Below are 25,289 nucleotides of genomic sequence, written 5' to 3'. Positions count from 1 at the left end.
TTGCTCATTAGTCACAAACATTGTAATAAACAGATTTCCATCTTATGGTGTCGCTCTCATATTAGCAAACAGCACGGCATGAATTACCTGGTGTTGATTAAATGTTAACCTCAAATTAGTATTTTCTACCAGAGCAAATATTCATCTAATCATTGCAATTTTGCAATTGAAATTTTCATTAATGTGCTCAAAAATGAAAGACAGATAGGAAAGAAAACCAACTGTTTAATGTAGCACGTCAACAGAGACATTCAGTATGAACATTAACAGATTTTTGATACATTATTTTCTTATAATACATCTACATTCCACAATTGAAAAATTTGATTTTGACAGCAAATACGTTAGATGAATGTGTTGAGTTGCGTCTCATCCAAGAAATGAGACTCACTGACACTAGCTTCAAAACACAATACCTAAACATCCTCTAAGAGCAATGTCCCTCAACCATTCAAGGACAGGTCGGTGATGAATAATCTTTTCCAGACTCGGGGAACAAAAACATCTAAATTTTGGGTGCATTTCCAGAAAACTTCTCAGATTTCAGTCCCATGGAGAACTTGCAGCCAATCATCAAGAAGCAAGTGATCAAACAAATACCCCCCCCCCCCCCCCCCCAAAAAAAAAGCAACAAAGGATTTCTATTGTGTGTTTCAAGACCCTCATAGTGAATCGAATATTTACTCACACTTGTGAAAAGACCTAGAATACACTTACTTTTTAATGATGCATACGCCTTTTTAAAATGGCTGCTTCGGGTAACTTACGTTGATTTGAAGCGTTGTTTGTGCGTGTCCCCGATATTACCGCAACGCATTCACATGCTGTAATATACAAGTCACCAGTAGGTGGAGTTGACAAAAATGAGTGAGACTAACTCGTCACGGTTACTCCGTCTCGGGTCTTCCAGACTGTCTACGATATCACTGCTGTCTTTTTGTCTGCAGTGACCTCAAAATGAACCAGTTATGGATTTTTTTCTATTAACGACATGCTTGTTTTGGTTGTACCCCACAAACTCGGGACGGAGTTTGAGGGCCTAGCTTGTTGTGGAACTTTATATCATGTTTCCTGATGAAAACGTCTGATAAAGCATGTACAATCAGGTCCATAAATATTGGGACATCAACACAATGGTAACATTTTTGGCTCTATACACCACCACAATGGATATCAAATGAAATGAACAAGATGTGCTTTAACTGCAGACTGTCAGCTTTTATTTGAGGGTATTTACATCCAAATCAGGTGAACGGTGTAGGAATTACAACAGTTTGCATATGTGCCTCTCACTTGTTAAGGGACCAAAAGTAATGGGACAATTGGCTTCTCAGCTGTTCCATGGCCAGGTGTGTGTTATTCCCTCATTATCCCAATTACAATGAGCAGATAAAAGGTCCAGAGTTTATGTCAAGTGTGCTATTTGCATTTGGAATCTGTTTGCTGTCAATTGTCAAGATGAGATCCAAAGAGTTGTCACTATCAGTGAAGCAAGTCATCATTAGGCTGAATAAACAACAGAAACCTATCTGAGAGATAGCAAAAACATTAGGCGTGGCCAAAACAACAGTTTGGAACATTCTCAAAAAGTAGGAACGCACCGGTGAGCTCAGCAACACCAAAAGACCTGGAAGACCACGGAAAACAACTGTGGTGGATGACCAAAGAATCCTTTCCCTGGTGAAGAAAACACCCTTCACAACAGTTGGCCAAATCATGAACACTCTCCAGGAGGTACAGTAGGTGTATCTGTGTCAAAGTCAACAATCAAGAGAAGAGTCCACCAGTGTGAACACAGAGGGTTCACCACAAGATGTAAACCATTGGTGAGCCCCAAAACAGGAAGGCCAGATTAGAGTTTGCCAAACAGCATCTAAAAAAGCCTTCACAGTTCTGGAACAACATCCTATGGACAGATAAGACCAAGATCCACTTTTACCAGAGTGATGGGAAGAGAAGAGTATGGAGACAGAAAGGAACTGCTCATGATCCTAAGCATACCACCTCATCAGTGAGGCATGGTGCTGGAAGTGTCATGGCGTGGGCGTGTATGGCTGCCAGGGGAACTGGTTCTCTTGTGTTATGGTTCTTATTCTGTCCCATTACTTTTGGTCCCTTAACAAGTGGGAGGCACATGTCCAAACTGTTGTAATTCGTACACCGTTCACCTGATTTGGATGCAAATACCCTCAAATAAAAGCTGACAGTCTGCAGTTAAAGCACATTTTGTTTGTTTCATTTGATATCCATTGTGATGGTGTATAAAGCCAAAAATGTTAGCATTGTGTTGATGTCCCAATATTTATGGACCTGACTGTATAACTGTAGGAGTGTTCTCATCGTCGGAACTTCAGGGTCGTTTCTTGGAGGAGGAAATTGGCCAGAGGATATGATGGCCCGGTCCTCTCAGCTGTTGGGTTTCCATACAAATTCAGTTATTTAAGAACTTTGCAAAGACGTTAGCATTTCGCGATTGCTTCAGAAGTCAGTGATGTCACTGATCAGAACCCAAAAGCATCCACAGTAACAATACAATTCTAATTCTGTCAAAGTACAGCAATTTCATCCATTCAGAGGACGAAGAGCTGCTGTGTGATGTAAAATGTGGCGAAGAAGCCGCAACGTTTACAGCACTCTGTGAGACAACAAACTCATTGTGGGGGGATGTTCGCTTAGTTTTTCTGTGTTGTATGTTTAATAACAATTTTAAATCAGTGTGAATGGTACTAATTTGCTTGTTGCTTCTGAAAAAAAACTCTTCTACTTTTACTAATGCTGATAGTTTTGGACGGTGTCTGATGATGTCATTTCATACTGAGTTACAACCCGTGAGTTAACCAAAAGTTCAACTAAGCTACTCCTCCGGACCATTTTAAGCAACTATCCCTGTTAAGGTACTCCACTGGTTCCTGAAACTGGCCTGTGCATGCTGGGAAGTTCTAGTACAATTACCCTGAAATTCTGATGGAAATTCGCATATTGTTTGCCTAAGTTCAGAATACTGTAGAATGAATAGTTTTACTTTAATAAATCAGACTCTGCAGATGGGGATCTAAATTATTTCCATGCAATCTGTACATATATTATTTTCTGTGTTGTATTTTTAAGCAACCTGAATTTCCAGGATGAGGAAATGATTCATATAAATTATTTTATTTTAAAAAAGAGCTGAAAAATCATGTGCTTCTACTGAAGAGAGCTTGCTGTCAAAGGAGACATAAGTCCCTGTTTATTTTATGTTTGTGTGTTTATAGGAAATAAGGTAGGACCGTGCAGGGAAGCAGTAGCTGCTATCTAGAGGCATTAATAGGTTTGACATTATGATTTTATGGTTGGCTGGGTATTGTGCTCATGTACATTTGTTTGTGTGTGTGTGTTTGTGTGTGCTCAACAGCAAGCCATGAGAGCTATGTTCCAGTTGGTTGAAGAAAGAGATACATGGGGATTAGTTTCTTTTTATCCTTTTCTGCATTCCCATTTGCAACATCCAGATACTCCGAGGCAAACACAACAACACTTGCATCTAATCTGCTTGATATACACAATCAAACACGTGTGCACAAACACTACAATCATCGTTAAAGAAATAACACCTTCACATGAGATGGTCAAAAGAAAGCTGCATATTTTCCATGAACACATATACACAAAATGGGATCACACACACACACTTATAGACACAAGTACAAGCTAATATGTAGTTTCACATGTGTGCTGGCACATTTTCAGCACCACAATCGCAACTTCATTCAGAAATAACCTTCATGTGACAGATGGGAGGCAATGTGTTGCTAGGCTTGATAGGTGACACACACACACACACACACACACACACACACACACACACACACACACACACACCCTTTGTGACTTGTGGACGGCATCGTCGGCTTCTAGTAATTGAACAGGCGAGATTCTAAATTCTGCATTTGTCTGTGTGTTTGGGTGTAAAAGCTGTTTGCGTGTGTGTTTGTGTGGCTGCTTGTTGTGTGCCTGACAGTCCTCACTTTCACATTAATATTAACTGACACTTTAATTTGGATGGGAAATAGAGCATTTTACTACCAGTTTGTCTGAGCACTGGTGGCAGGGATGGCTGTGTGACCTTTTTATGAGTTAGTGTGTGTGTGTGTGTGTGTGTGTGTGTCTATCAGTCTGCCTGCATGTTCCTATCTCCCTATCTACTCCCTGCTTGGCTCTTTACTTATTCTCACTCTCATTCTTCTAATGGCGTTTCCTTTGCACCTTCCTCTACTGACTTCCTATTCCTGCTCTATAGTGTTACTTTCAGTTGTAATGGAACCAACCTCCTCCTCTCCCACGACATTGAGACATTAAAACTATGTTCTTTCACTAATAACACTGTGGATTCTACCTTTTTTTTTCAGAAATTCTCTTCCATAAACCTACCCCAACCAAAGAATTTGAATCCCGTAATATCACGTTCCCTTTATAAGATTATTTCAGCAACTGAAGAGACGTGGCTCTGATTACTACTCGTATCCCTCTCGTCTCCCACTCAAGGAGCCAATGAAACCGAGAAAGATTTTAGATAACATTATTAGAGCTTACACACATAAACAGCCTCTAACCAAAGCGGTTTAACAAATTTAACCATTTCATGTGAGCGACTGTGAAAAGTAGGAACGTACTGATTTACTGTCCAGAGCCAACCTTTACAGTCCTGCAAATTTTCCTGTTGCTGCTCTGCTAACATGTTTCATTGCTTTTCTAACTTCCATCTAAGTTAATAAGTGAAGACGTGGGGGGGATGCTGCCTTTTCTTACTCTACTTTCCTTCTTGTCTCCCAAAGGTACAAGACAGAATTATTCTCCACAATGACCAGCAGTGGGCCTGAGATGGTCAAAATTAGCCCAATGGAAATTAGGTTTGAAATTAACTAAAATGTTGAGTTATTTTAAAGGAAACTATGTTTATACCATTCATATTACACAAAGCAGTACACGTAACAACTTGATGTCTGCCCTCACTGTCCATGGTAATGTTTATTGTTCAGTGTCCAATGTAAATGTTTAGAAAATAACATTGTTACTTACTTGCCCCATGTACATAGTCCTTTGTCTGATCTATTATAAGCTGAACGTAGCTGTTTAGTTCTTGTAAAAACACCATGGCTGTGAGGAAGCCAGTAGGACTGTTTAGACCCTGGTCAGCCTCTGTTAAGTTGATACCGTGGTTTTACGTTTCAAAAATAGCGAAATATGGAGATGCTTAATTTCCGTCTTCTACATTCAACTCAGGATTTTTAAGTGTAGGGCAGGTATCGGTTGAGGGATATCCTGGTGTTACGCACCCTGGCATTTTTTGCTGTTTTAGTGTGTTGAACAACTCCTGCCTGAGTGCCTGTCCACCTCATCAGCACCTCGGACAGTTCTGGTCTGCTGCACTCTCTTTGCCAGCCACCCCCAGTCAACACCATAGAGAGAGGCACTTTGTAGGCTGCACCAGCTGCAGCGCATCTTCAACCAGCTCCTGCGCCTTTTTAAGGAATAGCTCTCCAGACAGCAAGGGAAAACTCAGAGTTACTCTGTTTTTCCCTCAGGTGCTGCAGAATCTGCTTTTGCGTCCAAGCAGGAGGAAACTTAAAGAAAAGGCCCAGGACACGGTGGAGGGACCATGTCTCTCAGCTGGCCAGGGAACACCTTGGGATTCCTCTGGAGGAGTGGGCCCAAGTGGCTGGGGAGAGGGAAGTCTGGGCCTCTCTGCTTAGGCTGCTGCTGTCCGTCCCCCCCCCACCCCCCCCCCCACCTGATCCTGTATAATGCCTGGTTTATGCTTCTCCATCAGCTCCGCAAGGGACAGACACGCACGGATTGACGGAAGCGTTTTGCTCTTTTACTTCTCCGTCTCCTGGAGAGTGTTGCAAAGCAATTGCCCGGCAGGACAACAGAGGGCGTAGCGCTGTTCTGTGGTATCCTGTCATGTATCAGTCCAAGATAGTGTGTTTATATTGTGTTTTTTGTGTATATAAGAGACTTTTAACACGGACATATTTGTCTCTCATTCTCCCACCGCTTCATGCGCTCCCCACCTCTAAACCCATGTTTCCTGTCATTTCCGTCCACAAATAAAACGCTTGCTGCGCATCTTTTCACTCCTCCAGTCACGGGAGAATTAAACGTTCATATTTTTAGAGTTTTTTCGCGAGGTGTTCTTCAAGCTTCTCCGTGTCTGCCGCTAGCTATCCTCGGCTCTCTTTGCAATGGCGGCGCTGTAAACAACAGCGGCGTCCTGACCAATCACAAGCTTGCGTAATCCGTCTCGTTCGACGGATGTTTAAAAAAGTGGGCTCGACTCCGTACGTACTTGCGTGCCTGCCGGATCCCTATGCAAGGACGGATAATGGCATTGCACGTCTCCGCACTGACGCAGACGGAGAAGCATAAATCAGGCTTAAGAGGGCGATAATGGATGGATGGAATTGTGACTTACATTCTGTTTGCTTATACCTATTTATAAAACAAAAACAACTAGTAAATACATGAATTATAAAACGTTTGAGAAGAACGGGTGAGTTCTTGGGCAGCAGTAGCTCATCAGGTTGAGCGGGTTGTCCAGTAATCGGAAGGTTGCAGGTCCGATCCCGGCTCCGGACAGAGAATTCTGCTGTTGTGTCCTTGGGCAAGACAATTAACCCACCTTGCCTGCTGGTGGTGGTCGGAGGGACCGGTGGCGCCTGTGCTCGGCAGCCTCGCCTCTGTCAGTGCGGCCCAGGGCAGCTGTGGCTACATTGTAGCTCATCACCATCAGTGTGTGAATGTGTGTGTGAATGGATGAATGATACACTGTAGTGTAAAGCGCTTTGGAGTCCTTACTCTGAGAGGCGCTATACAAGTGCGGGTCATTCTTTGTTTTGCACCTGGTTTCCTTCATGAGGATCTATACTGTCCAATTCTTCATTTAATCAGCTACATCCTTGTAGGCAATAGCACACTGTCAATAACCTTGATGCTTCCCACAGTCAAACCACATACACTGACTTTATTAAACTTTTGTATTATCCTTAAGGCTACTACATAACAAACAGCAAGGGAGGAGCAGAGGGAAGATCATTATGGTTTTTATTATCCTTAATTGCAACACATTTAATACAGGAACCTTACGAAAAGCGAACACAACACCTGATGTAGCATTTGAAGTGCAGCGTCCTCATGATGAATGGCAAACCCCATTTCCCCACGTTCATCAACTCAGCTCAGCATGTCAATTTCCAATACAAGGCTATAAAAACCAGATATTTTCTATCACCTTGTAATCCACAAACTCCATCTGGAGAGTAACAAAGTTCCATGTGAAAAGAGACTAATAGCCCCTTTCATTACACAGCACGGGGCAATATGATACAATGAACTTGGATGGTTTTGTTTTTCTATTTCAGAAGGTGGAATGTAAATAATACCTTTGGAAGCACCTAAGGTGATATCCCAGACAGCTGAGTGATCAGACAGAAGCATCACCTGTGGGCATGAACAACAGCATCTCTGCTGTAGCGTACGACACAACACACCTCTTGGCTTATGAAGTCGTTTGATTAGCCGACACACGGAATTCTCATTTGTGCACCTGGGTCCCACGTTGTGTGCGTGCTTAATACACGTGCGTGTTTATTAACTGTGTGAACAAACTTATTTAGAATGTCTTGGTCCCACTGATTGGAGTGAAGCTCAGTGGTGCTCAGTCAATATGATAACCCCAACTAAAGTACTCAAATACTTCAATATTAAACCTGTCCACAAACTCCGTCAAATAAATAGGATGCAGTAATCCGGTTCTCATTAGAAAATTACTTTAGGTATAAATGTTTTTCATATTGCTGCGATAATTCCACGTTTGTTAAAAACCACACAGGGAGGATCTGTGTAGTATTAACCAACTGCACAACACTGTGGAGGAAAAACTGGGAGGGGCAATGTTTTTCAAATAATTGAAGAGACATTTAAATATAAAAAATTGGGCAATTGTTTAGAAAAGTGGCATTTTGTTTTTCCTACAAGCATTTGGTGATAATGCACTTCTAACATGACCACTAGGTGTTGCTAATGAACCAAGTTATTTCCTAACCACCATGCCTACATGCTTCTATGATATTTTCCCACACTCCTGCCAAAACCATATGTTTTATCACTGTAGTTTTATTTTGAAATGATTAAAAGGTGTAAACTTTGATCACGAGTAACACCTTTGCTGCATAAATACATGCCTCAATGATCCACCAAACAGGTGAAAAGGAAGAAAAAACAATATGTCTGACTCGCAGAGTTAGCAAACGCAAACTTGTGTGTTCATCCAATGGTGTGCGTTCAACAGGATGTGGTAAATGAACAATATTGAAAGCAAGTAGTTTTCCACTCATATAAACATAGCCATTTAATGACTGCTCAAGTTAGCCCTGGAAGGGTTATTTGAAGAAAAATCTAATATCCACCATCAGATTTATTGAACTCTGTTACACTGTGAAGTGCGGTGAGGAAAAAGGACTCATCATGCTTCTTGGTTGAGTAGTCAAGGAAGTCAATTTATTCTCTCTTAGTTTTCAAAATGGCACCTTCTCCATGCCTCTTCCAGTTCCTGAGTCTGTCAAGTTCACACATTCTCAGACTTCCACCACACCCAGCTGTCCACCTATATACATACCCTTAAGACCCCGCCTCCAATCAAGATTGGTAGGCTGAGGTGATTGGCCAAAGGAGAAAAGCACATTAAAGGGACTATAAGGAAGTTTGACAGTCAAAACATGAATAGAAATAATAAATTTCTTCTTCATACATTCTCCTGCAATGCCCTGGTCCTGTAGAATGAGTCCTGGCATTTTTACTGTGATTGCCTGTTTTTCTGTAAAATCACAGAAAAAGAGAGCTGCTCGGGTCGAGCAGGCTGCTTCATGCATGTTCACACTCAGGCATAGCCCGTAGCATTTGCTAGCCGTAGTTTTAGCAGCAGAGAGTGAGGTAGTGCCAACTCAGCGACTTTGTCGCTGTTCCTAACGCCTAGTGACAAACCTAGCTACATTTCTGAGGACCCTTAGCTACTTTCTGTATTACTTTCTTCTAGATATTTCCTGCAAATTAGCAACAAAATAGCCATTTTCGCTCCGAACCGTTCTATGGATTGACATTTCAGCTGTCATCAAGGGTATCAATATAAGATACCATGAATGCTACTGGCACTTTAGCTCACCTAGTAAGATGTCTGACTCTCATGCAGAAGACCTGGGTTAGATTCCAGGTGCGAATGTTATTTGGAGTTTCTTTTGGAGGCACGACACGTCACCCTCTGCCTGCTGGTGGTGGTCAGAGGGACTGGTGGTGCCTGTGTTCTGCAGCCTCAGGGCAGCTGTGGATATACTGTAGCTCATCACCACCAGCATGTCTATGTGTGTATGAATGGCTGAATAACTGATTGTGTTGAAAAGTGCCTTGGGAGGTTGTAAGTACTATATAAATACAGGCAATTCACCATTGTTTAGTATGGTTATATTGATGTATAACAACATTTTAACATAAAAAGATTAGCATATAAATAGTTCAGCTTTATAATTGATTTTATTATTTTTATTTCCTATTTTGCAGTTCAAAGGGTTGTGTTTAGGTCACCCCGTACTCAGTCAGGCCCAGGGCAGCGTGGTTGGATGATTAAGAGCAGAGAGGCAAGTCCAGGAACCTTAATCGTGATAGAACGAGTAGTTTAAGTGCAACAATCAATCTCTTAAGCTTGGTTCACTCTGCAATTTTAGGTTTTTCAACCTGGATTAAAACCTAACAAATTCTTGATTGTGATCTTGAATTAGAGGTTTGTGGTCAATTTACTGACATGGCCTGTCGTGAACCAAAATGTGTTGGAAAATTTCTGAAAAGGTTGTGTAGTGTGGTTGTGATTGTGACCAACATCACGTTTCTTTTTAGAGTCTGAATGCCGGAGCTTGCTTTCCGTTTATTGTTGGACTGATATTTTTTACATGCTTTTTATGTGAGGTTTCTGTGGTAAGAATTTATAAAAAAAATGGTGCAGGTTACTATCAATGCTTCGCAACATTAAAACTTGCTCACTGTGACATAAACAAGTTGTCTATCATTTAAGATGTCTCAGGGACTTTAGATACTAAAGTTATCATGAGGTGTCTGCTGATCAGTTACAAGATATCAGTACAATGACAAATACAGAAACATGCCAAATAGCCTGTCTGAGATATAGTTTACTTTTAAATACTATAAAAAAAAGAAGTCATTTACTGAGGTTGACGGCATTTTCTTCTGCAAACTAAACTGCCTGGCCAAAAGAATAGTCGCCTAATAGTCAAATTGTGAAAACTTGAAATTAAAATCTTGATTTGAATGAGAATTAAGAGTTCCTTCATATAATGTTTAAATTATTTAAAAGTATCTCTATAATCCATTTCCATCCATTTTTGGCCACTTATTCCAGGGTTGGGTCCTGGGGACAGCAGCCTAAGCAGGGAGGCCCGGACTTCCTTCTTCCCAGCCACTTGGGCCAGCTCCTCTGGGGGGATCCTAAAGCGTTCCCTGGCCAGCCGAGAGACTTAATCCCTCCAGCGTGTCCTAGGTCTTCCTTTAGTCCTCCCACTGTCCTAATGGGTGTGACCCCGCGAGGCAAGATGACCATTGAGCAGGGTTGATGGTTTATCCCTTGGGTCCATGTGGCAGGTGTGAGGAGTGAGCACCACCTCACCCCTGCCACGTGAACCTCAAGGGATAAACCATCAACCCTGCTCAATGGTCAACTTTCCTCGCGGATTCACCCATAAAGACAGTGGGAGGGTTAGGTCTTCTCCCAGTTGGATGTGCCCAGAAAACCTCACCAGGGAGGTGTCCAGGAGGCATCTTAACTAGATGCTCGAGCCACCACAGGCTCCTCTAGATGTGGAGGAGCAGTGGTTCTGACTTATAATTTGCTGCTGTGGCCCCAGTCTCTAGAACTCTCTTCCCCTGAGCCTGAAAGTGGACTCCGTGGTTTCCTTCATAAAGCATTTTGAATTCTTTGTGTTTGTGAAGCGCCTCGTGATTTATATCTTGAGAGGCGCTATATAAAAGATAATATTCTTTCTTCCTTCTTCTACTCCGAGCCCCTCCCGGATAAGCTTCTCACCCTATCTCTAAGGGAGAGCCCAGCCACCCTGCACAGAAAACTCATTTCAGCCACTTGTATCCGTGATCTCATTCTTTCGGTCACTACCCAAAGCTGGTGACCAGAGGAGGGTAGGAACGTAGATCGACTGGCCTTCTGGCTCAGCTCTCTATTCACCACGACAGATCGGTACAACACCTGCATCACTGCAGACGCAGCACCAATCTGTCTGGTGATCTCGCGCTCCATCATTCCCTCCCTCATGAACAAGACCCCGAGATACTTAAACTCCTCCACTTGAGGCAGGACCTCATGCCTGACCCGGAGAAGGCATTCTACCCTTTTCTGACTCAAGACCACGGTCTCGGATTTAGAGGAGCTGATTCTCATCCCAGGTCCTTCACACTCAGCTGCAAACTGCTCCAGTGAGAGCCAGATATCACATTCTGATTAAGCCAACAGGACCGCATTATCTGCCAAAAGCACACTTGATCCATAGGCCACCAAAATGGATCCCCTCAATACCTTGGCTGCTCATATAAATCCTGTCCATAAAGGTTATGAACAGAATCGGTGACAAAGAGCAGCCTTGGTGGAGTTCAACTCTCACCTGAAACGAGCCCGACTTCCTGCCGCCAAGCTCTGACATCGGTCATACAGGGACCTAACAGCCCGTATCAGAGGGCCTGGTACCCCATACTCCTGAAGTACCCCCCAAAAGACCTCCTAAGGGATGCGGTCGAACGCCTTCTCCAAATCAACAAAACACATATAGATTGGTTGGGCAAACTCCCACGCACCCTCCAGGACCCAGGATAGAGCTGGTCCAGTGTTCCACGGCCAGGACGAAAACCACATTGCTCCTCCTGAACCCGAGGTTGTTTTGTCTCCAAAATGTATATTTTAGATTAGTGTTCTTTTCTAACATAGCACAGCTTTGCTCATGATTACTACCATTGCATAACTGAAAACAACGCGATAATAAATTATCCATGTCAAAGCAGTACTTCAGCATTTGTACTACTTGGTGAAATCCAACTTTCAGATGGTAATTTGTGATGGTTGGTTCCCAAACATGTTTTTGTATAAAGCAGGTGAATCATAAGAAAAAGACATGAAGGGTTCAGATTTCCAGCTAAATATCATCTATAATCTAAAATCTAAAGGTGTAAAAACAGCATGAAATTAAAACACCCAACATATTATCAGAACAACCCCTAATCTATATTCACACGTGTGTTATATACTATAGTTTGATGTTAAGTGAGTAAAACGGCTTAAACAAAAATGGGTGATGCAGCTTTGTTCTGGATCAAAAACCGGCGCCGTTTCTTCTAAAGTCAGTAAAGTGGAATCATTGTCACTTGAGTCATCGTGAAAGCAAAAAGCTTTAGCCTGAAGCACCCCCCTCCTCCCTACATCCCTAATGTCTACCATTAAGGCTGTTTTGACAGAAAATTACGTGGCACCTTTCTTTTAACAGTGGGATGCCGTCCACCCACTCTGTCCTAGTGACAGCACCAGAGACTGTGGAGGCAGAGCAAAAATTTTCATTATCCTCATTTTCCGAAGACAATACACACCTACAGGCAAACGTGAAGAAATACACACTTGCCCGTACTTCACTAGTTAAGACCCTGACTTTTTCCAAAAAGGTTTGGCATCATTTACATTCATTTCCAAGAAAGCTGAAGAAATTTTCAAAGCAGAAGAGTCTAGCACTTTAAATGGAAAAACACCACCTTTGGTGGTCTGCAGACAAGAGAAATGACTTGGTGCAATTCTTAATAACAGGAAATAACTTGCATCTTAACAGCATAAATAAATAAGGTTGAAGGGAAGACAGCATAGACTGTGCAGATGTCACGCCATATATATATATATATATATATATATATATATATATATATATATATATATCAGTTGGCTTTAGTTTAGCTTAAAAAATGTAAGCGAATGGGAACAACAAGCCTTTTGTAGATCAGTAGAATGACTGAGCTGGTTACAAAATGCTTTTTATCACTTATCTAACTCTGGGTAACATGACAGACACAATTGTACTTATGGGTGGAATATCCCTTTAAGTATGAGAAATAGCTGGTAAAAATCCATATATAACTGATTGTTGTATAAAACTTTACTTATGCCTTATTTACATATTTATTTTTAGAAATAAAACCACTTTTATGTTCATGTGCCGAATAAGGCCCAGTGACATTGAGAAGGTACAGGGCCCAGAATTTGGTGCTACGCCCCTGCATATATATATATATATATATATATATATATATATATTTATTTATTTATATATATATATATATATGGAGGGGGGGGGGGGGGATTTGCAGATTTGCCATAGCTTTAAATGCGTGTTGCCATTATTTTGCCATCTTTACTTGCTCTTGATCTGAAAACACCACCAGGAGATGCATGTGAATTTTGTCTTCTGAAGGGGTGGAAGTGAGCATCATTTGGAAGGCACGACAAAATAAGAGCATGCCTGCAAAGCAAAATGTGGCAAAATAACTGACTCCACTCCTCCCCCCTCTTTAATGGGGTGTGTCACTTTTCAAATGGCTGTATATAGACACAAATTACACTCAGTAACTCTTGAAGCACGTTGACACGGTTAAAAAGACCTACACAATACACATTCTTTAGTTTATACTAGTCCACATAAAATAACGCCCTTTGACTAGCATTCAGAAAACTAGCAAAATCGCTTCGACTGACATTTTTATTCTTAAATATTTATATTTCTCTAATCTGCAGTCCAGCCATGCATAGTTTATTCATTTAACCAAATATCACTAAAGAAATACAACATCCAGTTAGTCAGTAAAAACCAAGTAATTATTTAGACACATACTGGCCCCATAAACCTTTGTTGCACTTGTATGAGACTGACATAAGGAACAATTGTTAAATTAGCTATTTAAAAAAGGAGGGAGCTATTGTTATAACTGCAGCTTCTATGTGTGACTGGTGCATTTATTGGCAAACAGGGAATTTTAATTCTAACTTCTGAAAAAGACACAAGAAAAGAACAACAAGAATAAGTCTAATTCCTAGCCAGTCAATAAAGATAAGAAAAGCATTGTTGAAGTAATTTTATCTGAGCGCTTTCTAATAAAATTACATACCTGTTGCAAGGATGCAATGCGATTTCCAGGTAGAGTCAAAACAAAAGCAATAGTAATATGATTTTAACTTTCTGTATCTGAAGTGCAGTGGAAACAACACAATTTCAAACTGAAGTTAGGAGGGGACAAAGATGGGGGGTTGCTATATACCCCCATCATGCTGCATTATGTAGAGTCTGAAAATGAAACGGAAAAATGCATTTCTAAACCAAAGGGGAACACAAAGTTCTAATTTTGTGAAGTTTTGGAATTTGTAGAGACTTCAGATATCATAATGTATGTCTTCATTAAATGGTAAATGGCCTGTATTTGATATAGCGCCTTCTAGAGTCATGGAACCCCTCAGGGCGCTTTACAACACAATCAGTCATTCACCCATTCACACACACATTCACACACTGGTGGGGATGAGCTACAATGTAGCCACAGCTGCCCTGGGGCGCACTGACAGAGGCGAGTCTGCCGAGCACTGGCGCCACCGGTCCCTCCGACCACCACCAGCAGGCAACGTGGGTTAAGTGTCTTGCCCAAGGACACAACGACAGTGACAGACTGAGCGGGGCTCGAACCTGCAACCTTCCGATTACGGGGCGAGCACTTAACTCCTGTGCCACCGTAGCCCTCTATCTCTTTAGAAAAATTACTCACCTACTTAATAAATAATAGGGTGATGACATTTTTACATTCACTGGATGCAATAAAATTATTTAAGATCTGAATGAGAAAGGCAAAAGTATAAATTAAATGCATTATTATTATTATTATTATTATTATTATTATTATTATTATTATGAAGTTTCAGAAGGATAACAGAAAACAATGATGGTGAATGAGTAGCATAAAGAAAGACCCCTTCTCTAACAGGAGCATGGTTGAAAATTCTTATACGACACTAATGCCACAATTCCATTAGTACCTACTCAGAGTACCATGCCTTGATTCAACTCAACTCTGCATGGTTCAGTTGGTGTTCCATTACAACTGAGAAACAGCTCTAGCAGGTGCACTGCTCATACCGCATGGGTGGCACACGCATTTGCAAGGTGATTTGTACCGTGAGCATACATCAAACAAAACCACAACAAAACAATTGTGAAACTTGTAGTGATGCTAAAACTTCTGCTCATTTAATGGCTTTTTGCCAGACTGGAAAAAGTTGTGGGAAGCAAGACAGCATGCGTAAAACTCTGGAAGCAGACCCCATCACCTTGCCAATCAGTGACCAGCAATCGCTGATGTAGCATTTTCTGCTCGGCTCAGTACATTTGGAACCACAAAGGTAGTTCTGAAAATGCCAGTGGCAACTTGGTACCTGCTAATGATGGAAATGGCATCCAACAGGACTGGAGCAGTTACTAACAGAATCAAAGCTTGAATATACACTGGTACCTTTAGCTTTGGCTCCTTGGTGAATTTGTTACACTAACAAAGTTTTATTCTCCTGTTTACGAGTCAGCAACCAGGCTTGGTATCTTCATCTAAGAACAAAGGTTTTGCCATGTCGTCAAATGTTAAATATACTCATCCGTCCATTTTCAGCCCCTTATCTTAAGTCAGATCGCGGGGGCAGCAGCCTAACCCCGGGTTTCCACGGGAGCCGTCAGCAGCACGTTACTGCAGCAGCACGTCTTGCTCGCGTAAGCTGCTGCTTGGCCCTTCCCACGAGACGCGAAGCAGCAGGAGAGCAGCTGTCACCGACAGAGCACGAAGTCACACGAGTGACTTCGTCAGTAAACACAACAACAAGCAGGAGAAAACTACAACATGGTTTGTGTTTTATGTTCTGTCCGTTTTATAATCGCCAATACGGACCTGAAAAACAAAGGAGACCGCTAGCTAGGTGATAACTTCTCACGGGGACGCACAGTTAGTAACCTTTTTTAAAGTAAAGCGACCGGAAGGCAGTACGTTCTTTATTCTGAAAATCTCTGTAGCTTCTCTCCATTTCCGCGTCCGATTTCCTGTCTTTCCTTCCCCAAAAATGTCGAACTTGACCCGTTTCAGAGGCGTCGCGCGTAGAAAATAGAACCGGCGCGTAAAGGCCGCGACATGCTGCTCCTGAGACGCAGCCGACTCGCGCTGCTGACGGCTCCTGTGGAAAAGGTTCTGTTGACCACAGCGGTACCTATCAGCAGCTATGACGTGCTGCTGCAGTAACGTGCTGCTGACGGCTCCCGTGGAAAGCCGGGGTAAGTCGAGAGGCCCAGATTTCCCTCTCCCCAGCTACTTGGGTCAGCTCTTGCGGAGGAATCCCAAAGAGTTTCCTGGCCAGCTGAAAGACATAGTCCCTCCATCGTGTCCTGGGTCTACCTTTAGGTCTCCTCCCAGTTGGACGTGCCTGGAAAACCTCACCAGAATAGCATCCAGGAGGCATCCTGACCAGATGCCCGAGCCACCTCAACTGGCTCCTCTTGACGGGGAGAAGCAGCAGGTCTACTCCGAGCCCCTCCCAGAAAACCAAGCTTCTCACCTTATCTCCAAGAGAGAGCCCAGCCACCCTGCAGTGAAAACTCATTTTGGTCGCTTGTATCCGCAATCTCGTTCTTTCGGTCACTACCCAAAGCTCGTAACCATTGGTGAGGGTAGGAACATAGATCAACCAGTAAATCGAGAGCTTTGTCTTCCGGCTCAGCTCTCTCTTCACCACGACAGATCGGTATAGCGTCTGCATCACTGCAGATGCAGCACCAATCTGCCTAGCGATCTCACGCTCCATTTTTCCCTCACTCGTGAACAAGACCCTTAGATACAAAAAATCCTCCACTTGAGGCAGGACCTCATCCATGACCTCGGGAAGGGAATCTACCTTTTTTCGATTTAAGACTATGGTCTAGTATTTAGAGGAGCTGATTCTCGTCCAAGTCGCTTCACACTCGGCTATGAACCGCTCCAGCGAAAGCTGGAGATCACTGTCTGATGAAGCCAACAGGATCACATCATCTGCAAAAAGCAGAGACCTGATCCTCAGGCCACCAAAGCAGATCCCTTCAACACCTTGGCTGCACCTAGAAATGCTAACATTTTTTTTACTTAAAGAGTAGCAAGTGCTCTAATGGCAATGAATGCAGTGCAGTTATTATGTTTATGTTTATTCATTTAGCAGATGCTTTTATTCAAAGAGACTTAAAATTTCTAACCTATAGTGGGGGAAACCGGAGTACCCGGAGGAAACCCACGCATGTATGGGGAGAACACGCAACTCCACGCAGAAAGGCTGCAGCCGAGTTTCGAACCTGCAACCTTCATGCTGCGAGGCAACAGTGCTAACAACTGTGCCACATTGCAGCCCATTATTAAAAACATGTCTGAGACTGTTCATCTTTTCTCCTCCCTTGTTCCTGTGCTTCTTTTCTATAGACAGAAAATGAATGATTTCATACCCAAAGATACAATTTTTATAAAGGCACAGAGAAAGACTCAAAATCTGTCCTCAGGGTAATTTCCTTCGTTCTTTGTTTCACTTTAAAAGCACAGAATTAGTCCTGACAACCAAGGGCACATATTGTACCTCTAATAACTTTGAAGTGTATAGGCTAAAGCCTTGATTGAGAGCTGCAGACTGCACAGTGGTAGGTTGGTTTGCAATGTCACTTCACAGCAAGAAGGATTCTGATTTGAATATTGGCTGGGGCATTTTTGAGTGAAATTTGCAAGTTCCTACAGTGTCTGTGTTGGCTTTCCTCAGGAAATTCTGCTTCTCCCCACATTCTAAAAGCCTACATGTTAGAACTGCTGGTGACATTGCATTTATGTATGCTTGATTGTCTCTAGTAGAAACACATGTATACAAATCTGAATGACTTTTATCATTGAAGTATCACACTGGGTGAGAACTATTGGCAACTGGGTGGAGACATACAACTGGGACAAAATATGAGCCTTTTGAGGTGGAATCACATTGAAGACTGTAAGCCTTGTGGCAACTTTTATGACTGACCAGGTCACATGGGGTATATGATATTTGAAACAGTTGAGACAATGTTACTAATTATGTCTGAATTATATTTTCTTGTTTCTGTAAGTTCTGATTCATAGAAAGTAAACAGAGTAGATGTTAATAAGGGTCAGATGACTTCTAGATGCCCACAGTACCTCCATGAATCTGCAGAGAAAATTGGTTTTACAATTTTTTGGGAACAAAACTCAAAAAACACCAGTGAGTGTTTCGAGACACTTTATCACAAACTCCATCACAAATGCAATTAGCAGTCTGATGCCAACATTTGCAGCCTAATGAGATACAAGCTTATTGAGGGATTATGCTCTTTTACGAAGCTGCAGTCAACAAGCAGCTACCGTGTCCTGGAGAACAACTAAAGTGTCATTCCTGGACATTGATTTCTTAGCTTCTATTTTGCATTGATGGCACTATATAAAACATGAAAAGTAGCTTTTTTTGTATTGTTTTAATGCCTTTGAGAGCTTAGATTGTTTACTTGTGTCCTACTTTAACTTCCTTTACTTACCTTCTCTGAAGGCTATTAGTATGAAACTGTTGGGTTAAACACATCTTAACGTGGTGATTCATTCACAGACCCCTACCTTCAAACATGTCCTCCCATTTCACCGTTATCCCTGTCTCCTCCAGCCCTCAGCGTGTAATGTCTAACTTTTCTGGACAGATGCCGTTAGTGTTCGAATTAGTCCATCTAAAAGGAAAGCCTGGCTGTCAGCTCAACCACGCGGGCTGCTGACAGAGCTCAAAGTGGAGAGTCAGAGAATGAATCTGCTGCGTCACAGAAACCCATGGATCTGTGAGCAATGCCTCTGCAATCTGGGCCACAACTCATACCTGCACTGCGTATTTGATAGACAGAAAAACAAAAATCCTACTATTTAAAACGCAACTTTCGAAAGAATTAAGTCTCATAATTCCCATAGAAACAGTTATCTTTACCTTCTAAAAAAAGCAATTCTTATTGTGATTAAAAATAAAACCAAATGCTATCATTTGAAAAGGTATAATTTTCTACCTCCAACTGTTTATGTAATTGATCAGCTGAAATTGTCTACAATTATAACAAATTGCGATGACACCTAACTAAAATAGCCTTCATATTTCAGCATGCAGCAACATGTAATTTTCATTGTGTTGTTCTAATCATACAGTTAAGTTCTAACTTTGTCTCTTCATGTCATCTTGAACTTTCAGCTGTTTCACAGGCAGGCGCGCAGTTAGGGTGGGGGACGGGGGGATCTGTCCCCCCCCAGATTCAGATCCACCCTGATCCGTCCTCCGCACTAAAGCCGAAAAAAAAAAAAATCTGAGGTTAAGCGCTTGAAGCTCCTTTTTCCAATTGCAATGAATGCAGCATGACATAAACAAACACCAACTCCAGAGGCGCCAAAGTGGTTGCTGCTAGGATGCAGGATGAAGCGAGAAAGGCAAGCAACGATTACTGCGTATTTAAAAAAGACCAACAGTGTAAGTAGGCGGGACCGATCTGTCTGTTTATGCATGTTGGTTCTAGTTTCAGTACGTTGTTGTCAGTGTTGGGACTTACTCGTTATAAGTGCCAAAGCCTCATTGCTGACTTTAACAAGTCTCATCTACAAATATGATCCCTCATGAAGTTACTACTTTACACCAGAAGATAGTGGAGATGTGGAACCTTCAGGATGAGCAAAGTTTGGGAGTTTTAAGAGTTTGAAAAATGGCTCCTGCCGAGAGGCTCCCAGTCGGGGAGAGGAGGAGATGTGCGCAACATGAAGAGCGTAAATATTAGATAAAACGTATAATTGCCGGCACGTCTGGTCTTTGTTGACTGACCACTTTGTCTGGTAATGACTGACTCTGATTATGAAGCAGAATATTGACTCTGATGAAGAAATTCACTCATCCATCCGGGACGATTGACGCTGCTGCAGCATCAGACAGCTGGTGCTGCACGAGTGTGTGTGGAGTTTACAAGCTCCAAAAGTTGGGTTTGATGTTGGTTTAACCTTCTCTGGGACGTGATGGATGGAGGTGTAGTTCTCAGTCATCCTGGACATGATCATCCTGAGAGTTTTAGCTGAAAACAGCTGGACGTTTCTGGATATGTTGGAGACATTTAGCTTCTCATCCCAGAGGCTTCTTCCCGACTTTGGTTGTGGTCAGAAACAAACACACTGGTTGTGCTGCAAGTCTTTTTCTTTTTTTCTCCAAAACATGTTTTTGTCTAAATGAAGGTGATGTTGTTGTTCATAGAATTAAAATTCATGTTGAAGTTAAGATTATTTCATCAAGTAGGACCTGTGGTTAGCTGACTCGAGTAAAACATGTCATGACTTGAAAGAATCAGAATCGGGAATCGATAGCAACAGGAAATCGGAATTGTTCAAAATCAAACGATGGCCAACCCTATAAGTGAATATTGTTTTTAAAATATATTTTATGTGCAGTTTTTTAGGGCTTTTATGTTTTCTGTAAAGATGGGTATGCTGAAAATCATTTAATGTTTTGCATAAAGCATGAGGTTTTGGTTAGTAATTGATTGGGAGAATAACAAATGACTAACTTGGGAAGTGTTGATCAGGCAGAGCTTTGTTGCCAGCGTTCCATTGCACAATAGCTTCAAACACGTATATAAAAGTGTTAGTTTTTTTTTGTAAAACATTGGATGAAATTGCACAAACTGACTGAGCTCTAGTTAAGGCTCTTGCAATAGTTTGTGTATGTGTGTGTGTGTATATGTGTTGGGGGAGGGTACATTGGAACTTTGTCCCCCCCAGTTTGAAAATCCTACCTGCGCTCCTGTTCACAGGGTTCGATTAATTACGTTCTTGATAAAATTTCAACCACTTAACACTGGATCCGTCTCATTCAAGGTTGTTCAAATCCACATATTCCAACACATCTGAATCAATAGTTAAGGAGCTCTTCAGAATCTTCAAGTTCTATAGACTCCCAATTGACTCAAAGCAGAGAAATATCTAAAACATGCAGGATAGTAGTCCTCCAGGACTGGAGATAAACACAAGTAAGGTGAGCTAAAAGGCAATGCATGTTATTCATGCTACCTACAGGAAAAAGCTAAACAAACCTTTGTTAAAGTGGTATAATCCATCCATGCATCCATTTTCATCCGCTTATTCAGGGTCGGGTCGCAGAGGCAGCAGCCTAAGCAGAGAGGCCCAGACATCCCTCTCCCCAGCCACTTGGGCCAACTCCTCCAGTGGAATCCCAAAGCATTCCCTGGCCAGCTGAGAGACATAGTCCCTCCAGCATTTCCTGGGTCTTCCTTTAGCTCTTCTCCCGGTTGGACGCGCATGAAAAACTTTACCAGGGAGGCATCCAGGAGGCATCCTCAACTGGCTCCTGTAAATGTGGAGGAGCAGCGGATCTACTCCAAGCCCCTCCCGGATGGCCGAGCTTCTCACCCTATCTCTAAGGGAGAGCCCAGCCACCCTGCAGAGAAAACTCATTTCCACTGCTTGTTTCCGCAATCTTGTGATCTTAGTGTAATAAATCATCATGCATCCATTCAATTTTGACTATGTTTTGAGATTGCTAGGAACTGAGTGTCCAATAGAGTAGCCAATCCAAAGACGGGCTCTCTCTGTATTTTGTTGTAATTGATATGAATGATGTTGCCACCTAGTGGTGTGGTATGGGTAATTCAGTTATTTTATTTTTTCAGAATAAGGTGGACAGTGAAATTTTCATGATCAGGAAAAAAAAAAACGTTAAAAAATGTCCAATTTAAAAAGTATGCTGAGCAGTGTCAACATCACCAGACCTGAATGACGTCACTTTGGTTAAACATCCTTACCTCTGGTGTCTGCAACTTTAAATGGGTAATACACAGTCTGAATTACAAGGAGAGAGAGAGAGAGAGAGAGAGAGAGAGAGAGAGAGAGAGAGAGAAAGAGAGAGAGAAAGAGAGAGAGAGAGAGAGAGAGAGAGAGAGAAAAAGAGAAAGAGAAAGAGAGAGAGAGAGAGAGAGAGAGAGAGAGAGAGAGAGAGAGAGAGAGAGAGAGAGAGAGAGAGAGAGAGAGAGAGAGAGAGAGAGAGAGAGAGAGAGAGAGAGAGAGAGAGAGAGAGAGAGAGAGAGAGAGAGAGAGACATAACATCCCATTCACACCCTGGTAATAAAAGGCACACTCATGCTCACACGCTGCGCGTTAATGTGAAAGTCTTGACACTTCAGGGACCCAGTGATCCCCAGATCCATCTCTGTCCTGACAGCAGCCTCCATTAGCCACAAGAAAGGTTGCCGCAGATTGCAAACCCCTGTGTTACTTTACTAGAAACACACACAGCACTCACACATGAACAGGGTACCGTTTTTTTCACCTGGAGAACACACACACACACATATACACACAAAGAGCCTGAGAAATATTCTGGATCCATAGTGCAGTTCAGGGTTTTACTCAGGTACAATCTGCAGCACCTCTGTTTAATCACTAACCACCACACAACTGCACAAAATTAAGTACTGAAGTCAAAACACAAGTTAACTAATTCAAACATTAACCCAAGGCCAACTCACTTGTCACGGTCTCCAGCTGTGATGTTGTAAAGGTGATTGGCAGCTCCATCAGCACATGCCCTCAGGAGAGCTGAAAAATGACAGACACACACAGCTCTTTAGCTTGAATGGCCTGCACACTCTACTTTTAATTAGTTTTCTTAAAAACATAAAAAGAAAACCCTCTTTTGCTACATGGGATAAAATATGAGCTGGTAGTATTACCGTGTGGTGCTCCGAGAAACCTGTCTCATGTCATACGAAGGTTAGTATAAGGTGGTAGTGTGAATACGTGGGTTGGTTAGTTTCAGTTTTAAATAAAACATCAGCTTTATCCTAAATGTGTGGACAAGGATGCATTTGTTCAGCAATCTATTCAAGCATGTCAAAGTTTGAATCCTTTAACTTATTCACTGCCATTGATGACACAAGTCGTCATTTTAAATCCAACCGTTCACTGCCAAATTTTTTACTATGTGGGCGTCGGAACGAGCCCCCGCACCGTGAGAACAAACATCCCAGCTCTATAGCAGATCTTCATCTGCGTACGTCACACGTAACATGACCAGGAGGCAGAAAATCCACGTGTTAGGAGATCGTTTTGGGCCGCTGCTGTAAAATAAAGTGAGGCGCGAACAGGAAAAGTTTCTGCCGATCACAATTCGACAACGGATTAAGAAAGAACCGAAAACGCTCGAAATGCACGGATTCTTCCTTACGTAAGAGGTGAGTCTACTCTTTGTTTTGGTTGTTTTGGTGTCGACATCATCCTAGTGCGCAACGTTCTGTCACTCTTAAAGAAACAGTAAAAAACGCTGAAAAACACTGGCAGCGAAGGGCTTTTCTGATCAGGAAACGGCTGGCAGTGAATGAGTTAATAAAAGAACAGCTACGTATGTTCAAAAGATTTTTTTTTTGCTCCTGAGCCAAGTCTGAGTCATTTGGTTTTGAGTATATGCCAATACCAAGACCCAATCCGATACTTCAGCAACGTGATGAAATAAGAAAAAACACATCCAAGTTGTCTTTTGATCCACCCATCTGTTCTTTTTTATAAAGCTCATTTAAAACACAGCATTACAGCTGACCAAATTGCTGAGCAAACAGGGCTACTTAGCCATAAAAAGGGGGGAAAACAAGGCTCCCACACAAAACAAACAACTTTAAGTTTCACTTTCACATGTTTAGGAAGTACACTGAAAAAAAAAAACAATGTTAATATTATAAATATATGTAAAAGGAGCATCGTTGCTCATATTTCAGATTGTTTATGTCATCAATTTGTGGCTGTGTGCAGTGATGCGCGTTTCCGCCACGGCCAGCAGACTCACTTTTCCCTGCACAACACCTGCAGCTACCATGGTCAGCTCAGGGGCTGCAGGCAACTGTGAAACAAAGATGCTTTTTAGTTGTTTGTGATTTTTCTTTGTTTATTGATGTATCATTCATTGTCAGCTGGCTCACCGTGTTTTTGTCTGAGTTGCCGCAATGAACTGGGACTTGTCAGTGGCAAACTGGAAATAATTGGAGACAGGTGATTCACTTTGGTGATGCCTGAAGGGAGAAGCCAAAAGAGACAGAAGTTTGTTCTGAAGGCTGTGTATCACGCAGCTCTGTCTTTTCCAGCATGTTGAGTGCCCAGTGTCCACACATTACAAGTGTACTAAGACCGCAACATAAGTTTTCTGCATTACTCCAATTTAAGCTTTAGGCTCTTCCTCCTGATTGGAGGAAAGTTGCTTTAAAAATACGCTAAGGGTTTTTGAATAGAATTATAAAATAAATAAATAAATAAAGTAAAATGCAATTTAAACAGCACTCATTCAAACCACCAAAAGCAATCTAAAAATGTCTGTTCATTAGAAGCAACTTTTTCTCAATTCTTTTTCAGAAATATATAAAGTTTGAAGAAGGTCTAAATTAGTTGAAGTGCAAATATAGCAAAATGATTAAAACAGTCTAAAGAGGCTGTTATTTACAATTCCTAAAATGGTATTCATGATGCACTAATTTAGATGCAAAATATTTGCAAATGCATGCACTTCCATGGCTTCAGTTCCTTTTCAAATTAAACAGAAAGCCTATTTTTTAAAGCCCCTTTCTGTTCAGGGCTGTTGTTGTGCACACACAGAGGGGAACTTCAAAGAATCAGCTGATGTTTTCCTCCTCCACCTTGTTGAAAACTATATTAAGCCTTCACCAAAGAGACAGGCAACACTTTTACATTTGTTCCCTTTTAAGCTGGGCGGACACTGCGACTTTTTCACTCGTAGCACCCAGCTTCAGCTCAAACTGTACGACTTCCTCGCAGGGCAGATTTCACGAGTCATGTGTTCACACTGTACGACCCAGTTCTCGGACGCGACCTGACTGCTCACACTGTACGTCTGGTAGCAACACTTCGGACATAAGAAATATGCTAAAAATAGCAGTTTTTACACAACACGCCAGACTTTTTTGTCTTGTTTTGCCTGTTGTCCTTCGGGAGTGCTGCAGGAGGACACACAGGGATTTATGGGGGTTGGATGAGGAAAACAAAATAAAGAAAGTAAATCTGTGTATTGTGATAAGTTTAATTTGACATGA

The 25,289-nt window shown here is 42.0% G+C and overlaps 1 protein-coding gene across 7 annotated transcripts in view; it reads right to left on the bottom strand.

Moving 5' to 3' along the window:
- Positions 1–25,289, bottom strand: part of tpk1 (thiamin pyrophosphokinase 1) — a 152,609-nt gene that overhangs the window by 78,415 nt on the left and 48,905 nt on the right. For all 7 annotated transcript variants that reach the window (XR_011521109.1, XR_011521110.1, XM_015955371.3 and 4 more), the window contains one exon: positions 22,725–22,794. Coding sequence is in view for 5 of the 7 variants with exons in the window: in XM_015955371.3 (XP_015810857.3) it covers positions 22,725–22,794 (70 nt within the window). In the remaining 2 variants the exon portion in view is untranslated. The remainder of the gene's footprint in view (positions 1–22,724; positions 22,795–25,289) is intronic.

The sequence above is a fragment of the Nothobranchius furzeri genome, chromosome 7 (assembly GCF_043380555.1).
Source record: "Nothobranchius furzeri strain GRZ-AD chromosome 7, NfurGRZ-RIMD1, whole genome shotgun sequence".
Lineage (NCBI taxonomy): Eukaryota > Metazoa > Chordata > Actinopteri > Cyprinodontiformes > Nothobranchiidae > Nothobranchius > Nothobranchius furzeri.
The sequence above is the reverse complement of the archived record's forward strand: the minus strand, read 5'-3'. Positions and strand labels throughout refer to the sequence as shown.